Below are 16570 nucleotides of genomic sequence, written 5' to 3'. Positions count from 1 at the left end.
CACTACGGTGGAATTTTATGAATGGGACTTTGATATAGACATACTTTGTCATCACAATAATGGTTTAACCTAATTTGGATTTTGTCAATTGTTTGATTTTTTTGATGCACTTTATTTAGTAATGTGTCTGGTTTAGTAAACATCTAATTAAATGAAGAGGTTTATTTGTATTTTTCAAATTCACATTCATAATTTACTCAAAAATAACTGTATATACCACTCAGGACAACCAGTTAGAGTCAGTAATCTATTTTTAAATTTCATGCTGGAAAATAAAGGCAAACCTCCATCTGGTTGTATGTAAAACAGAGATAGCAATTTTAAGAGATAAGGCTCTTCATCAAAATGTCCCTCATATGCATCACTGCAGGAATAATTTCACTAGCTTTAATTCACACAGACCACTAAATCAGTAATTAACTAGAATATATTTCAGTGTTTCTTTTTATTTTCATTTTCTTGCAAGCAAAAAAAGACAACTAATTACATTAGTTTACCACACCCAAACTTCGAATCAGGCATTGATAACTTTAATTCATGAATGAACAGTAAATTGATTTAATAAAACTGATTACAATCCTTGTTAAAAAGTGTTTACTGTGTATTTTCCTGTAGTTTCATATTGCATTTAAAAAGTGAAAAGTTTAAGCAACATAAAAACAAGCAACTTTTTTTTTTCTTTTTTTTTCAAAATAGCTCTACTTTGCATCCAAAGGATGTCACTGAATTAACTACAAAATTAATTCCTTTTGAAGTTTTATCTCAAATGAGTTAAGCATATAAATGTTTCCACTCATGTCTGTGTCACTTTATTATGATTAAATTATTGCTTTTAAGACAAAACACCATTTTAAACAAGCCACTTTAAATGTTGAAGCATATAATAAACCAACAACACTGAGGTTAAGAAAAGCTTAGTGATTAATAATATCCTTTTTTTTTTGCCTTAGTAGTTGTACATGCATATGTATACAGTAAATAAGTGTCAACTTGCCAATGGAAGATATTTTTCTATGTCCCTGATGACAACAGGCATGAGTGGCATGCAGATTATCCAAACAGAAGTAAAATACAGCCATTTATAAAGAATGTAGATATCCATGCATGTGTAAACCTTTGTTACAAAATTATGTCCTACAAAGTGTTTTGCATTAGAATTGTTAGTATTCATATCTGTACAAGTGTACATGCAACAGCTTGTCAAAGCTAGGTTTATTTACAAAAAAATCCATTATGAATGTTTTTAAGTGAATATTACATCAAAGGCCAGTATTGTTAACATTGTATAAATTCAAAAATAAATAAGGCAATTTCATCACATCTTAAAAACTAGGGACATTTTAGCAAACTGATATAAAAATATCAAATGATATGGCTAAAGGACTCCTTTTTTGTCATGGATGCAATTTTTAAAGTAGAGTGAAATAAACAAATAAATATACATTTAAAATAATCTGACAGTATAAGACAATGTGCATTACTTTACAAAGTACAGTAGCCACATGTTAGAACACTGTGAAATGTATATGTTTTGAATATTTTGCCAGTGTTTTTACTCAAGGAAAATATATTGGTCCATGCAAGTGTCAATGGTGCCAGAAGGTTATAGTATATGTAACTGACAAAAGTACAATATGAATTTGCTAAAGCTGGTATTGTTTTTTAGAAATAAATGACAAGCTTACTGTTTATGCCACAGTTAAAATACATTTTTTTTTCTATTATGCGTTTGAACCTGATTTTAAAATAAATTTATATATATCATACTTATATCACATATACTTTTATTATAGCTGAATGTGCAAATTTGTATCAAACATTGTGCTTGGTAACAAAGAACATTGACAATCATTGCAATAACTGGTTTAGTTCACATCATAAATCATCTGCAATAGGGTTCTTTATATTTACATAGAGGATAGAGTTGTTCTGCTTTTATTTCAATATGAATGAATATAGAGAATTGTGTACAAAAGATTAAAACATCTTAGTTTGGATGTGTGCATAGTGGCAGTAAAACACCATTGAGCATTTAAGTGCATGACCCATTGGGGTTTTGTTTCATTATTCATTAACCTCCTAAGAAATTGTAAAACACAATTACATACATTTACAGGTTGTTTATCTATTGTAAATACATTTTACAATATTTCTTCAGATTATCATACTATAATTTTTTATGAAATGGAGCATGATAATGCCTTGTTTGTAATGTAATATTACTAATATTAGTAAGCAAAAATCACAAATATAGAGATCTGATAGGAAGTTGCCCACAAAGTAGGTTTGAAACGCCAGCAGAACAATCTAAGCTATTGCCTTTTTTATTGCTTGTCACCTGCAGACAAGTGAGCCTGAGGATGTAGTAGAAACATGGACGTAATTAACACTGATATAGTTGAGTAGCTCTCTTTTTAAAAAAATACTACATTTTAAGTGAAATGTGGATCGCAGTGATCAGACTTTTGCACTTTTCTCTCAGAATCACAGAAGATGTATATAAGAATTGGTAAGGTTTCATAATATCTATTGTATGAATTGACTTACATATTCCAGCACCAAAATATATGTAGGAACCACATGTAGTAAACACTCTGAACCTCTCACAAATATTCAGTATTGTGTTGTGAAATTGTGGGTGTATGCTGTTAATTCTCACTAATGGATGAGTAAATATTTAAAAATGTGCCCGATGCTTTTATGTTTGTGATTCTAATCAATGGAAAGACAGTATGATTGATCTACTAAAACTGGAGAGAGCAAGATCTGGTGCAGTTCTGCACAGAAACCAATAAACTTCCAGGTTTAATTTAATAATAATTTATTTAACGCACCTACCGAAACGTATCTTGCCATGACCATAGTATAGTATCGCTTGTACAGATATAAAAGGGAGCAGATTTTTATTTCAGATCATACTCTGTTTAGTCTTGTAAACTGGATATTTTATTTTTATTCCTGCAAACCCTATATTTCTGCCACTAAACAAGGACGTTGTTACTTCTCAGGGGTTTCTTTCTTAGTTACTCTGGCAGCAAGCAGTAGTTATATTAAAATTTACTTGTTCTGTTAAGTTGAAGATACTTTGACATTTATCCAATCAGCATTGTCTCACATCACTGGTCAAACTAAATAAAATAAAAGTATTGTAGCAGAGTACCCTTTTACTTAATATGTTCAGGCCCCTTAGCTGCACTTCCCAAAACTCCCTGAATTCCTGAACACCCAGAAAAGGTAAGTTTCTCATCTTCCCTCCATTTGAAAATTACAGAAGTGAATCCAGAAGGGGTAGAGGTAGCTGGCCAAGTGATTTGCAGCCGGGTGAGTAGCTTTTAGCTTCTTTAGAAGACTGAGCTGCTGTAGGAAGCACCAGCCCAGTTGCTACCAGAGTAGTGTAGTTTCAGTAGCCTTTGTTCTCAAGGCTTGAATTTCTCCAGCTGCTTGCCTGTAACACTAGAGCTACTCTGGTATTCACTGAAAGGGATGCTGTTTAGCAAAAGTAGCAATTTTTGTTCTGTTTTTCTGAAGCAGTCATTCTTGGCTAGATTCTCTGTTGTTATAGAGTCTTGTAAAGGCTATGCTATGCCTCAACACTGCCATCATTAAGCCAATGAGACATTGCTGTGTTGAGTCCATGTTTGTGCAGCTTTCATAAAGTGTTTCAGCAGTAAATGCATGCTATGCTTTCCTAACATGTTTTGCATTATTGCTTATATCTTTGTACCTGTTTATTAAACTGCACCTTAAAAAGTGTAATATCCAGACTTTTTCAAAACTCTCCACAGATGATCCCCCTTTAATTGAAATCCTGGAAGTTGTCGCTTAACGTAAGGCTTTTGGAAAATAAATTGCATTTGTCATTACAAGGAATTCACACTGTAATGTTATGCCTGCATACTTTGTCTATTTAATTATTTTATAGATTTTACTGCCTCCATATAACTTTTAAACTTAAAAAATGCAAAGTCCTGTGGGTTTCTTTTATTCTTATCACTTACTGTAACTGCCACTATTCAGGCATACATCACAGCCCAGGTCTCTCTACAGTTATGAGGCAAAAAATTGGAGAGTACATGGACCATAAGATCCATACCACGTCTCTGAATTTTCAAGTATCTCTAGCCAGCTTGGCCTTTCTGTGCCAGGTTCTTGCTTCTGTTTACAGGATTAATACCAGGAACTACAAATACTGAGCTGACATCTAATTCAGAAGTGAGTGGCTGAGTCTGCCTTCCTGATGCCCTTTGTGTTGACGATGTGGTTGCCTGGTCTAGAAGTCTTCACAACATTCACTCATATGCTTTCTGAAGTATTTTGGTTATTAGGACATGTTCCACACGAGAGTTACATGTTTCACCTTTGAGGACAGCATGCAACTGATTTACAGTCTGCAAAACTATTGTTTTCAGGTTTTTTGTGCCCTTCTTCGCAATAGATGGAGTAGACAAACTTACCTCCATAAGCTGAATTTTAGAATACATATAGCTTACTTAGTGAGTGGTTTACGATCCAATATCCATGCTTTTACCTTCATTACAAAACTATCTAAAAATGTTTCATGTTTTAAATTTTCCTATGTTGTTATATTGTAATCACTAATCCACTTCACATTGTACTAACTTGGCTCTGAATTCTAAATGAGAATCCTTTGGATTCTTTAAATTAAAATGAAACAACGCTCAATGAAAAAATATAGGTTTCTCTGGGCATCTCTTCATTATGGCTTTCCCACCCCACCATAGTTAGCCCACATCTCATGAGGCATTGCTTTACATGTGCCACTTGCTCTTACTTGTGCCACTTGCACTTACATGTGTTCCTCATTACACTGCACTGCCTGTACCCAGTTACTTCACATGAAATTGGGAGTTGGGTCTGTTGGATGTATACGTTTTTGGATGTACTCTTGGAAGTGTTATTGTATTCATTATTCCTAATCAAGATAGGGTATTTATGGGATAGTTTTTCAAATCTTGTTTAATCATACTAAAAGAAGTTCACCTATCATAACATGATATATGTTACACCCATATTTAGGGTGTAACATGTTACTTTAGCACCATATATTAAAATCTCTAAATATTCTAGGGCCTTATTTTTCCATTCAATTCTGCTCCTTGCATACACCTAATGTCACTGAAAGGACTAAGCATTAGGGTGCTGGCCTAAATGAGAACATAGCTCTAGTACTTCAGAAAATGTAGATGATACCAAAATTCCTCTGGAATAAGACTCCAAATGCACCTTTTATCTGAGGTGGTGGTGGTGGGGGAGGGAGTGTATAGTGGTACAGGTGCTCATAATGGCATCAAGTTTACTGACTACTATTTAAAACAGTAGCTGAATAATCAACTAGCAGTTAGACAATCAGTTTTATGGGTTTTTACAGAAGTCTGGTTAGCAGCAATGTCCTGTATTTGTGTTTTTGGAAAAAGATAAAACAAAGGAGCAAGACGATGGGGGTTATTTACGAAAGGCAAATCCACTTTGTACTGAAAGTGCATTTGGAAGTGCATTCGCTCTAAATCTAAGGGTTAGATCTGAAATCAGTGGAAGCTCTGCTTATTTTATCATCCAACCATGTGCAAACTAAAATGCTGTTTTTTATTTTCCTTGCATGTCCCCTTCGGATCTACAGTGACTTTACTTCCAAGTGCACTTGCAGTGCAAAGTGGATTCTCCTTTAGTAAATAACCCCCAATATGTTCTCATAACAGATACTCATTCACTGTTAGAAAAAAAGGTGAAGCAGAGATGTGATGTTTTGTATACTAGCTAATGATGTGGGCTTAAGCAGCCTAAAGACAGATCACACCTTTCACACCAGCCACAAGGTGAAAGTACCAGCCACAAAGAGGAAGTTGCATGCAGTTAATAAATGCAGCAGGGACAATATCATTGATAATTAGGTATTTGTGTAGTGTTAAATGCTATATTATTCTATTTATGCTACCTCCCTTGTTCTACTGGAGATTGTGTCTCCTGCAGAGAGGAAATAAAACAACTTAAAGGCATAGAAGCAAGTATACCCTATAACAGTGATGGCGAACCTTGGCACCCCAGATGTTTTGGAACTACATTTCCCATGATGCTCAACTACACTGCAGAGTGCATGAGCATCATGGGAAATGTAGTTCCAAAACATCTGGAGTGCCAAGGTTCGCCATCACTGCCCTATAACAATAAATAATAAAAAAAAAATTGAATTGCAATTATTAGAATACTTAAACAGTGAACTTTATACCCTCTCATCTCATCTCATTTTTTTTTTTTTTTTTTTCAGTGACTGAACAGAACCAAAGCTGCTTGAGGATCTGGAGAGAGTAGTGAAGCTCTCTTACAGGTGCAGCTCAGTTTTGACACTAGAAGATCACCTTTAACAACTGCATCTAAGGCAGGAAATGAATTACTTTGGAATAAAGTCAGGCAGATCTGAGCCATCCAGAATTGCTAACATAAATGCTTTATATGTAATATTGAATACCAAGCATAATCCCTTAATCATAATTACATTTGTTGTATGTAAAATTTTAATAATCTGGTTGATCCATTCCCTATTGTACCTTACTCTGTGTCCCCCCGTTGCATCAGCAAATCCTTTTGATCTCCTGTTGCAACCTCTACTGTACCTGCTCCAGATTTTAGTGAACAGGTAAGTCGTTCACTTCCTCTTTTTCTCTCAGTTTTGGCAGGCCACATAACTACTGAGTCATATTTTTGGGGGTGTTCAGTGTCATTCCCCTCCCTCTCTCCTCCTCCATGTGTTTCTAGTAATTTGTGGGGTGGATCTAACATGATGATTGATGGAGGTATCACATCCCTCTGATCAGCAACAATTCCTCTAGCTCTAGATCAATCCCTGTAGACAGGTTGGGGACCCTTGTTCTAAAGAACAAAAAAAATAAAACAGATTGACCAATGGTAGTTTTAAAACAACCAGTCATATTGTAGCTAAAAGTGTATATTTTATTCTGTGTCCCATATATACCTACAACAAAATTTTGTTTCTGTTACAAAGCATAGCAAAATTATTTACAGCTAAAATAAAGTTATATAAAAAAACTTTACATATTTTTTTAAAGCAAAATTGAAAAAAGAACAAATGAAAAAAAAAAATAGTTTACAAATAAATAATAAAAACAAAAAAACATCAAAATGGGGAAAGGAATTCATTACATAAAATTAGGTCTGGCTATGATGGAAAGGTGTACTTTAAAAAAAAAAAAACTTGTTGATGTTCAAATTATGTGCAGATCAAAGGACAAGTCTTATCTGCACAAAAGCACTGCAACAAAATACATTATAATCATTTAGTTATAGTGTAATGATAAATTACTTTGTACAGGCTTCATTCACAAAGGGGCTGCTGTCTGCACCCTTGAAACACAATGTGGGACGGCCATATCCCACCTGTTTCCAACAGGGAAAGCAGGTACAGCAGGTGGAAGTCTTGGAATCATCTGCTCAAAATCTTTAAATGATTACAAGGACTCATCAAATAATTTTATAGTCTGTAAATAGTGAAAAAAATCTTACCTATGCCATTTTATTTTGGTTTCTCCACCCCATTTCATCCTTCATCTTACATTTATACCTAGACAATACATGTTTTGTTTTGAGGCCTTTTCTTATCTAATGTTTTTAGGTAGGTTTAGCCAAGTTAGCATCCTTACATTTTTGCCTATTCTTTAAAGGCACTTTTTCTGCATTCAGAGATCAAGAATCACTAATCTAGTAATCGGGTTTGTCCTTATTTTGTTTTAAGTATCTGGAATGTTGTCTCTTCTGGGATTTTAGTGCAACTGAAGTAAAAATAGTTTTCACTGGCATTTTTTTTATCACTTTTGTACTGTCTTATATCCTTTTTAATAGAAACCACACATTTTTTATTGTTTACCTATACAACAATTCATATGACTCCCAGGTGTACAAATACAAATTACAACTCTGCAGGATACTCTGCAGAACATTGATTCTCAGTCTTTAGAGAACATGTGAGCACCATAAGACATTCAGAATTTTCTAAATTAACCAGCTTGTCTGTTTCCATAAATATCCGTGTTCCATTTTCATGGCATAACAATAAACTCTCCATACAGCTACTTTGAGTGTAAAAAATTATGTTATATTACAATTTATTCTGATGGCCTGCTATAGAACTAATTTAAATCTAACTGAATAATTAGATAGGTGAAAAAAGACAGATATTTTAAAACAACCATAAAACAAGCATGTTCAGAACCCTTAATCCCTGGCTGACCCAATATCTGAGTGGATAGTGCTGTTGCCTTGCAGCACTATACTCACCCAGACTTTGAAACTCACCAGAGACACTACCAGCTTGGAACTGTATGTTCTACCTGTGCCTAAAATGTAATTTTCGAGGGGTTTAGCAACCTATTTTAGGACAGTGCCCATCAGTGACAGTCAATAAACATGGCCCTTCCACCTTAAAAAAAAATAAGTGCACATATTTTTGCTGGGAAAAGTTTTTTTGTTTTTTTACAGGAGCCAGCAAAGCATGGCACCTGTGATCAGGGGGTTACAGGTACAATGCTAGGCTCCTGCAGACTCTTCCTCCAGCTCCCTGCCCATACAGAGCTACAGGCTTTCAGTTACTGAGCTGGAGGAAGTGTCAATGGACTTTGAGTGTGGTGATCACACTTGTGTTCCATTGAAATCACAGTGGCAGACAGAACTTCTAATTCATTCAGATCTTCGAAAATGAAAGGTGTGGCATGTAGCATGATGCCAAATATGGAGTTGGCCTTTAAGTCCCACATTCTAAAAAGCATATTGCTTTTTAGGGTGCCCACATGTCTGATGCTCTGGCATCTCCAGTAAGGGAAACATATTTTCTGATACTTTCATGGTACTACTTAACAACACTCAGTCTAAGCATGGTACATTCGTAAAACAAATGTAGCATACAATATGTACAAAGATGTGTTGGCAGATAAACTCTGACTTATGTTCAGCATATCAGGCCCATTGATGCTTGCCCCACTAAAGCAACTATTTTCCTCTGACTGCTCTTCTGTAAAGACACTGGGCCCTGGTGCCTTCTGCTTGTTTTGTAGACTATTGGAATGAATGTTAACATACTTTTCTATACAACATTTATCAAAATGAATAACATGTCATAATAACAAATCCATTATTTTGTACTGGATACATTTCTTGTATCCATGTGGCAACTAGGGACCAGAACAAGCTTGTTCACTATTTGGTGAACAGAGTTTGCCAGTTTACCCACCTGATCTTTCTGCTGATGCAGCAAGAAGTCTGTCCTTTAGCCACGGGATTACTGTTCACGCTAAATAGGAGATTTTTGCCAGATGGTTTTAAATTATAAACCAGCCAACAAAGCTGGGTGATATCATTGATTGAATAAGGTCATGAGCCTATTTGGTCAATTATATTATCCAGATTCCCTGGCACTGTTGTTTACATCCCAGCAGCATTAGGGAACAGTCATTTGAGATGGGAAATGCTGTAGGACAGCATTGTGAGAAATGGATCAAGTACATTGCTGTACAACATGTTCACGTTGGATTTATATTGTGGGCATTTTTTGGGGGATAAATATTTAAAAAAAAGATTTCTGGCATGGTGCCTGTTTTTATTCACTAGTTACATTTTTGGTCAATAAGTAACAAGGGGGGTAGATACCTGAGGACCTGCTTATTCTAAGGGAGATTACAGACTTTGATATTACCCCTGATTCAGACCCCCACAACCACTTGGGGTATCAAATATGTGGATGAGGACCTTGTCTATAAGTAGTTTAAATACTGATACATCTGCCAGGTACCTCCCAGTCCTATAGAATACATTAACAATTTATCAAGTTCCATAAATTACACGTTAGAACTATGTGTTTTATAAGATAAACATTTAAGATAAAAATCATCATATGATTGTCACCAAATAATAACAACATACTTTATAAACTCTCATATTATCATACTCCACACTTTTGTGCTATTTCCTAATCGAAAATACTTAAATACTTATTTATATAAAGGCTGCCATGGAATTTCACAAATATGGATTTCATCACCAGCAATATTACACTGGACATGATAGCAACATTGTTTTATGTCTTTGGAAGCTCAGCAGTTGAAAGACAATAAAAAAGAAATACACACCCATATTAGCCCTAGTGTGTATGTATGACTGTGGTTTGGACAATAGACTATAAGATCCTCTGTAAAGCAATATATTTTCAATATAAAAACATGTAAAAAAAAAATCCCACAAAATATATATTTAGAGAAAATGAGAAAGAGGCAGATGCAGAGAAAACATATTGTAGTTAGCATCTTTTTGCCAATTTATTGCTGGTTGGCACCTTCTAAACAAAAATGGTTGATTTTGCATGTTTATGTTTAGATGTGCCTGTTCTTAAAATCAAATTTTGCCATTTTCAGTAACCGACCCAAATACTTTCACAATAGATGTGCTTCAGTAAGTACAGCATTGACAGAAATACCAGTTTTCTACAAATAACCATTCCTACAAATTATGTTGCACTTGTCATCTCCAGGAAGTAAACATTTTCTGGACTAACAATATCTAGCATAGCAATTCATCAGGAACTATTTATGTGCAATCTCTGATTACTGCTAGACATGAACTGTCTTAGAGTGACCTGCCTCCTAGTGATTGGCTGTATGCACTTATTTTCCTCTCCGTTGATTTTGAAAAACCATGCTCATATTCACCAGGTTACATCCATTTTCTTTAAAACCATGCCCATTTACCTTAAGTCACACCCCTTCTGAGGTTTGCTAATCAGTCGGCCCCATGCGAATAGAGTCACTAGGGGGTGTCAATTTTTATAAATATAATTAGCCTAAAAAAATACTATTGTGTTTTCGTAAGAGGTACTCTAAGGTACTCTAAAACATTTTTATCTCATCATAGTTGAGTTGCAAAAAACACACTTTACATTATGCAAAACAAACAGTAACTAATAACTGCTTCTTCTGGTTTAGTAAGACAAGGATGACCTAACTGGAATTTCTTTGCAAGCAAAGTCATGCTGCAAATCCTAGGGCCATCATGAACCATGTACTACAAATATGGAACTATGTGCAAAGTAAAAGATGTTAATCATAATTTCTGTATTTTTTGTATTATGAGTCACACTTAAACATGGGTTACACTGAATAGCCTTCAAAAACATTCCCAAAATTGTGCAGGTACCAGTGCTTATAATATATATATATATATAAATCACCTAAATTATAACAATACATAGTGTAAGTTTTTTCAGTTATCTGTATAACCCCTGAGTCCAGTCTTTGTTTTCCTCATTTGCTGCTGTAGATATACAATAATATACTTCATGCAAAGATACAGATTACATGCAAAAAGCATGAATTGATATATCTCTGAAATTGGTCTGTATCTAAACAATACCTCACAACTTCATCCAATGTGTGCAAAAGTATCCAGTATTAAACATTTAAAGTGATCTAACTTTCAAATATTAGCACCTTCAAAATTTTTAACTCCTATCAAATCAAAATATGGAAGTCCTAGGAGAATTGTACCAAAATTTAGCTACAAAAGCTGTGGATGTTTAAACATAAAGAGTACATTCAAGAAGGGATGTTACTTATCCCATAAGACTGAATGTATCTACCACAAAAACTCACGTTTGCTGTATTCTTTTGAAAATATTTAAAATAAATAAGTACCTTAAATGAATGCATCCCAATATATACCTCAATTTGTTATTTTCAACAGACACACTCAATCCTATTATGCAATCTTTGAATTTGGTTTCTCAAATCCCATTAGAATTTGGAACATGACGGCTTGTTCCCTGAACACCTAACACAATTGTTAGCCCTTGGTTTTTCCATTCTTACAGCTCCCATAGTTCTCTTTGGTTGGATAAATTATCCTTGGTTTTGTGACTTCTCTTTATCCCTTATTTTCTTATTACAAGAACAGGCATTCAGCTCACTGTGGATGATGCAAAGAAGATTTTTTGTTTCATGCCTCTTCAACTGCAGGCACCGAAGGAAGGTAATGAAGAGTCTGATTTGCATGAGATGTTGTAGCTTGAAGTGTACCCACAGTTGGGCTAGAAAGACTTGTTGCAGATGTCACAGATGGACAACTTAAGCCCATCTTTGTGTGAATGTTTGATCTACCATAAGGGTACATTTTGCGTTCTAAGTTTAGAGATCGAGTTTGTGCGTTTATTCCATCAACTTTTCCCTCAAGGAAATACGTTAACATCTCCCCTTTGCCTTTAACACTGACTTTACCTCGGCAAACAAATTCATAATTGCATCTCTTTAATATTCGATGGACATCTTCAGTTACCTGGAAAGAAAATTAACTTTTCAGTTTCCAAATATAAAATAAATAGACAAATTAGACAAATTAGATAAATGCATACTTATTAAAGCGATTGTTACTTTTGTTTCATAACCTTAGTTTAAGATATTTTTTATTTTCATTAATTTTATTTGTATTTTCTTTAAAGTACACTAAAAAAGAAGTGCAGCCCATTTTACAACAATATATGGTCAAGCAGGAGCCCAAGTATGTGTGTGTGCTCAATGTTTATCAATGTTTTCACCCAAGTTTCACAAAACTTTCACCCAATATTTAACCATTTTTCTAATTGAATCTAACATGATATTGTACAAATCTTGGTTTTAAAAATGTGCGAATCTTGGAGGAAACCATTAACATACATACATATATATATATATATATATATATATATATATATACACACACAGTATCTCACAAAAGTGAGTACCCCGCTCACATTTTTGTAAATATTTTATTATATATTTTCATGTGACAACACTGAAGAAATAACACTTTGCTACAATGAAAAGTAGTGAGTGTACAGCTTGTATAACAGTGTACATGTGCTGTCCCCTCAAAATAACTCAACACACAGTCATTAATGTCTAAACCGCTGGCAACAAAAGTGAGTACACCCCTAAGGGAAAATTTCCAAATTGGGCCCAAAGTGTCAATATTTTATGTGGCCATCATTATTCTCCAGCACTGCCTTAAGCCTCTTTGGCATAGAGTTCACCAGAGCTTCACAGGTTGCCACTGGAGTCCTCTTCCACTCCTCCATGATGGAGCTGGTGGATGTTAGAGACCTTGTTCTCCTCCACTGTCCGTTTGAGGATGCTCAACAGATGTTCAAAGGGGTTTAGGTCTGGAGACATGCTTGGCCAGTCCATCACCTTTACCCTCAGCTTCATTAGCAAAGCAGTGGCCGTTTTAGAGGTGTGTTTGGGGTCGTTATGTTGGAATACTGCCCTGCTGCCCAGTCTCTGAAGGGAGGTGATCATGCTCTGTTCTTGGACATTTCACATGGTTTCCTCAATGAACTTTAGCTCCCCAGTGCCTGCAGTACTCATGCAGCCCCAGACCATGACACTCCCACCAACATGCTTGACTGTATGTAAGACATACTTGTCTTTGTACTCCTCACCAGGTTACCGCCACACAGTCTTGATACCATCTGAACCAAATAAGTTTATCATGGTCTCATCAGACCACAGGGCATGGTTCCAGTAATCCATGTCCTTAGTCTGTGTCAGGGACGTACTGCCCGGTTTAGAAGGTGTGCGCCCATGCGTACACGCAAATCACAGACTTTGTGCATGAATCTGCACATGCACATGCATTGGCACCCAGCGGCCTATAAAAGACGCTCCTGGAATGTTGCTCTTGCGGTTTGATCTGCTTCTGTTACCTGTGTTCCTGATTCTGTACCTGAATCGTGTTCCTGTGTTTGACCTGGCTTCCTGACCTTGCTTCTGTTTCCAGTCCTGACCTCGGGTTGTTTGACCCTGCTTAAGTTACCTGCCTGATTGCCTGTTGCCAGGACCCTACCCGGATTCTGACTACTCTCTGCCTGCCATTTTTGCTGTTTGCCTTGATGTGTATGACCCGGCTAGTCTGACTCCGCTACTGTCTACAAACCTGCACCTGCTGACCTGCATCTACTGCTCTGCACTTGTTGATCCACATCTGCTGTTCTGCAAACCTGCACCTGCTGATCTGCATCTGTTACATCGGCCTGCCTGCATCCGCTGCTTCCAGTACCAGCTGTTCCAGCTTCCACTTGGCTACACCACCCCAAGCAGTGAGAAACAAACAGGCACCTCACCGTGCTCTTACCACCACTGTCCCCACTCCCGTGGTCTCCAAGCCGGAGTCGTACAGGAGGTCTCTGTCCACACGTCAGACTCACACCTAAGGTATGGTAAAGTCTGCTTTATCTTGGTGAGACCAAGATAAACATATTTGGTTCAGATGTTGTCAAGTGTGTGTGGCGGCAACCAGGTGAGGAGTACAAAGGCAAGTGTGTCTTGCCTACAGTCAAGCATGGTGGTGGAAGTGTCATGGTCTGGAGCTGCATGAGATTTGCCACCACTGGGGAGTTACATTTCATTGAGGGAACCATGAATACCAACATGTACTGCGACATACTGAAGTAGAGCATGATCCCCTCCCTTTGGAAACTGAGCCGCAGCCCACAAGCCAGTATTCCAACATGAAAACAACCCCAAACACACCTCAAAGACACCCACTGCCTTACTAAAGAAGATGAGGGTAAAGGTGATGGACTGGCCAAGCATGTCTCCAGACTTAAACACCATTAAGCATCTGTGGGGCATCCTCAAATGGTGGAGGAGCGCAAGGTCTCTAACATCCACCAGCTCCGTGATTTTATCATGGAAGAGTGGAAGAGGACTCTAGTAGCAACCTGTTAAGCTCTAGTGAACTCCATGCCCAAGAGGGTTAAGACAGTACTGGAAAATAATGGTGTCCACACATAATTGTCAATTTGGACATTTTCACTTAGGGGTGCGCTCACTTTTGTTGCCAGCCGTTCAGACATTAATGGGTGTGTGTTGAGTTATTTTGAGGGCACAGCAAACTTACACTCACCACCTCACCACTTTACATTGTAACAAAGTATAATTTCTTCAGTGTTGTCACATGAACAGATATAATTAAATATTTACAAAAATGTGAGGGGTGTACTCACTTTGTGAGATCCTGTATATATGTATATATATATATATATATATATATATATACATACACACACACACACTCACGCATACTGTATACATATACATACACCACACACACATACAAACATTCTGGGGCCCCTGGTTGACACTCTATTTTGTAATATGGGCTGAATTTCTCTTTACTATGTATTTCAAAAATGCAGTTGTTTATTAGAAATAAAAATGTGTAAGCAAAAACCTACATTGATCTATAGAAAGGATGGGAAGCTTAGCCTACACTCTACACCAATAAAGGGCATCCAATCCCCTTCCTTCACACAAACCATGTATTTTTTAATGACTTGGTCTGTTTGAAATTCTCACATTTGTAACATATTTACTTTAGTTTTCTCATCTTTGCTGTATGAGTAGAATAGCTAAATCAATCATAATTCAAGATGACACGGTTGTATTGTGCATAACAGGTCAAACATTTGAAAACCACAAGCATAAAACACATGTTTTAACAAGCATTACATATAGTCTACAATTCAAGCAATAAATGTGGTAATTCATAATTAAACTAGATAATAAATTTCAGTTATTTTTGTGAAAATCATTGCTAATTTAACTGTGGTATATTGGCATAACATGTAGTGGAATGTAACAAATAGTCAGCGGAAAAAATAAATAAATAAAGAAACTTACCTGGATTTTTCCCTGCACCCCCGTACTATCCATTCTACTGGCAACATTAACTGTGTTGCCCCAGATGTCATACTGAGGGCGTCGGGCACCAATAACTCCTGCAACAACAGGTCCAACATTTATTCCTGAAAAAAATTAAAGAGCAAGAGTTACTCTATAGGCAATTGTCTTTCCATATAATCTTCAAAACTTCAAAGAGAATCCCTCTGCCCATTCTTAGAGGACAAAGAATGAATACTATCAAGCTGCAGTGTACTGAACCAGTGAGCTACTCTTCCTGACTGTGCCTAGGCCTCCAGCCCACACACCAGAAGTATTATACCTGTCAGCAGAAGATAGTGGGTGGACAGCGCTCAATGGGTTAAGTCTTATGGTGAATGTCAATCAATAAGACCATGGAGTGATGACTATAAGAACAAATGTTTATTGTCTGAGATGCACAAAAAATTCCAATAAAGTATGTAGCTAAAAGAGCTTACAGTACCACAAAAGGTGTCCTGGGTAATGGGGATTTAACATCATCCGGGGAACTGCAATGCACGGAGGTGCCGATATCCATGCTGTGCAGGATGGGAGCCGCAGGAAGAGGGTGCGTACCACTAGATTATAAGTAAATCCAAAAGCCCGTGGAAAAAAGCCTGATGGTACTGCTTGATTGATCGCGGCCAGGGAGGAACAGCCGACAGACTAGCTAAAAAAAAATCCTGACTCGCTTTGCGAGCGTTGTCTCGCAAGAAAAGCAAGATTTAAGCCACTGGGGGGTGCAGTACTGTATTTGGCAAGAGGGTAGCTGATGATGCTCTGAGACAGTCAGTTCCCCTGCGTCTCTGAGTGGTCTTAAA

General features: G+C 36.6%; 1 protein-coding gene across 1 annotated transcript in view; it reads right to left on the bottom strand.

Annotated features, from left to right (window-relative positions):
* Positions 1–428: 428 nt before the first annotated feature.
* Positions 429–16570, bottom strand: part of ADCY1 (adenylate cyclase 1) — a 550492-nt gene continuing 534350 nt past the window's right edge. The window contains exons 19-20 of the mRNA XM_077491793.1: positions 15729–15853; positions 429–12345 (exon numbers count right to left, since the gene is read on the bottom strand). Coding sequence (XP_077347919.1) covers positions 12010–12345; positions 15729–15853 — 461 coding nt within the window. The 3' untranslated portion in view covers positions 429–12009. The remainder of the gene's footprint in view (positions 12346–15728; positions 15854–16570) is intronic.

This window comes from Lithobates pipiens, unplaced genomic scaffold (genome assembly GCF_037356315.1).
Source record: "Lithobates pipiens isolate NorthernLeopardFrog02 unplaced genomic scaffold, aLitPip1_a1.2 Scaffold_19, whole genome shotgun sequence".
NCBI classification, from domain to species: Eukaryota; Metazoa; Chordata; class Amphibia; order Anura; family Ranidae; genus Lithobates; species Lithobates pipiens.
The sequence above is the reverse complement of the archived record's forward strand: the minus strand, read 5'-3'. Positions and strand labels throughout refer to the sequence as shown.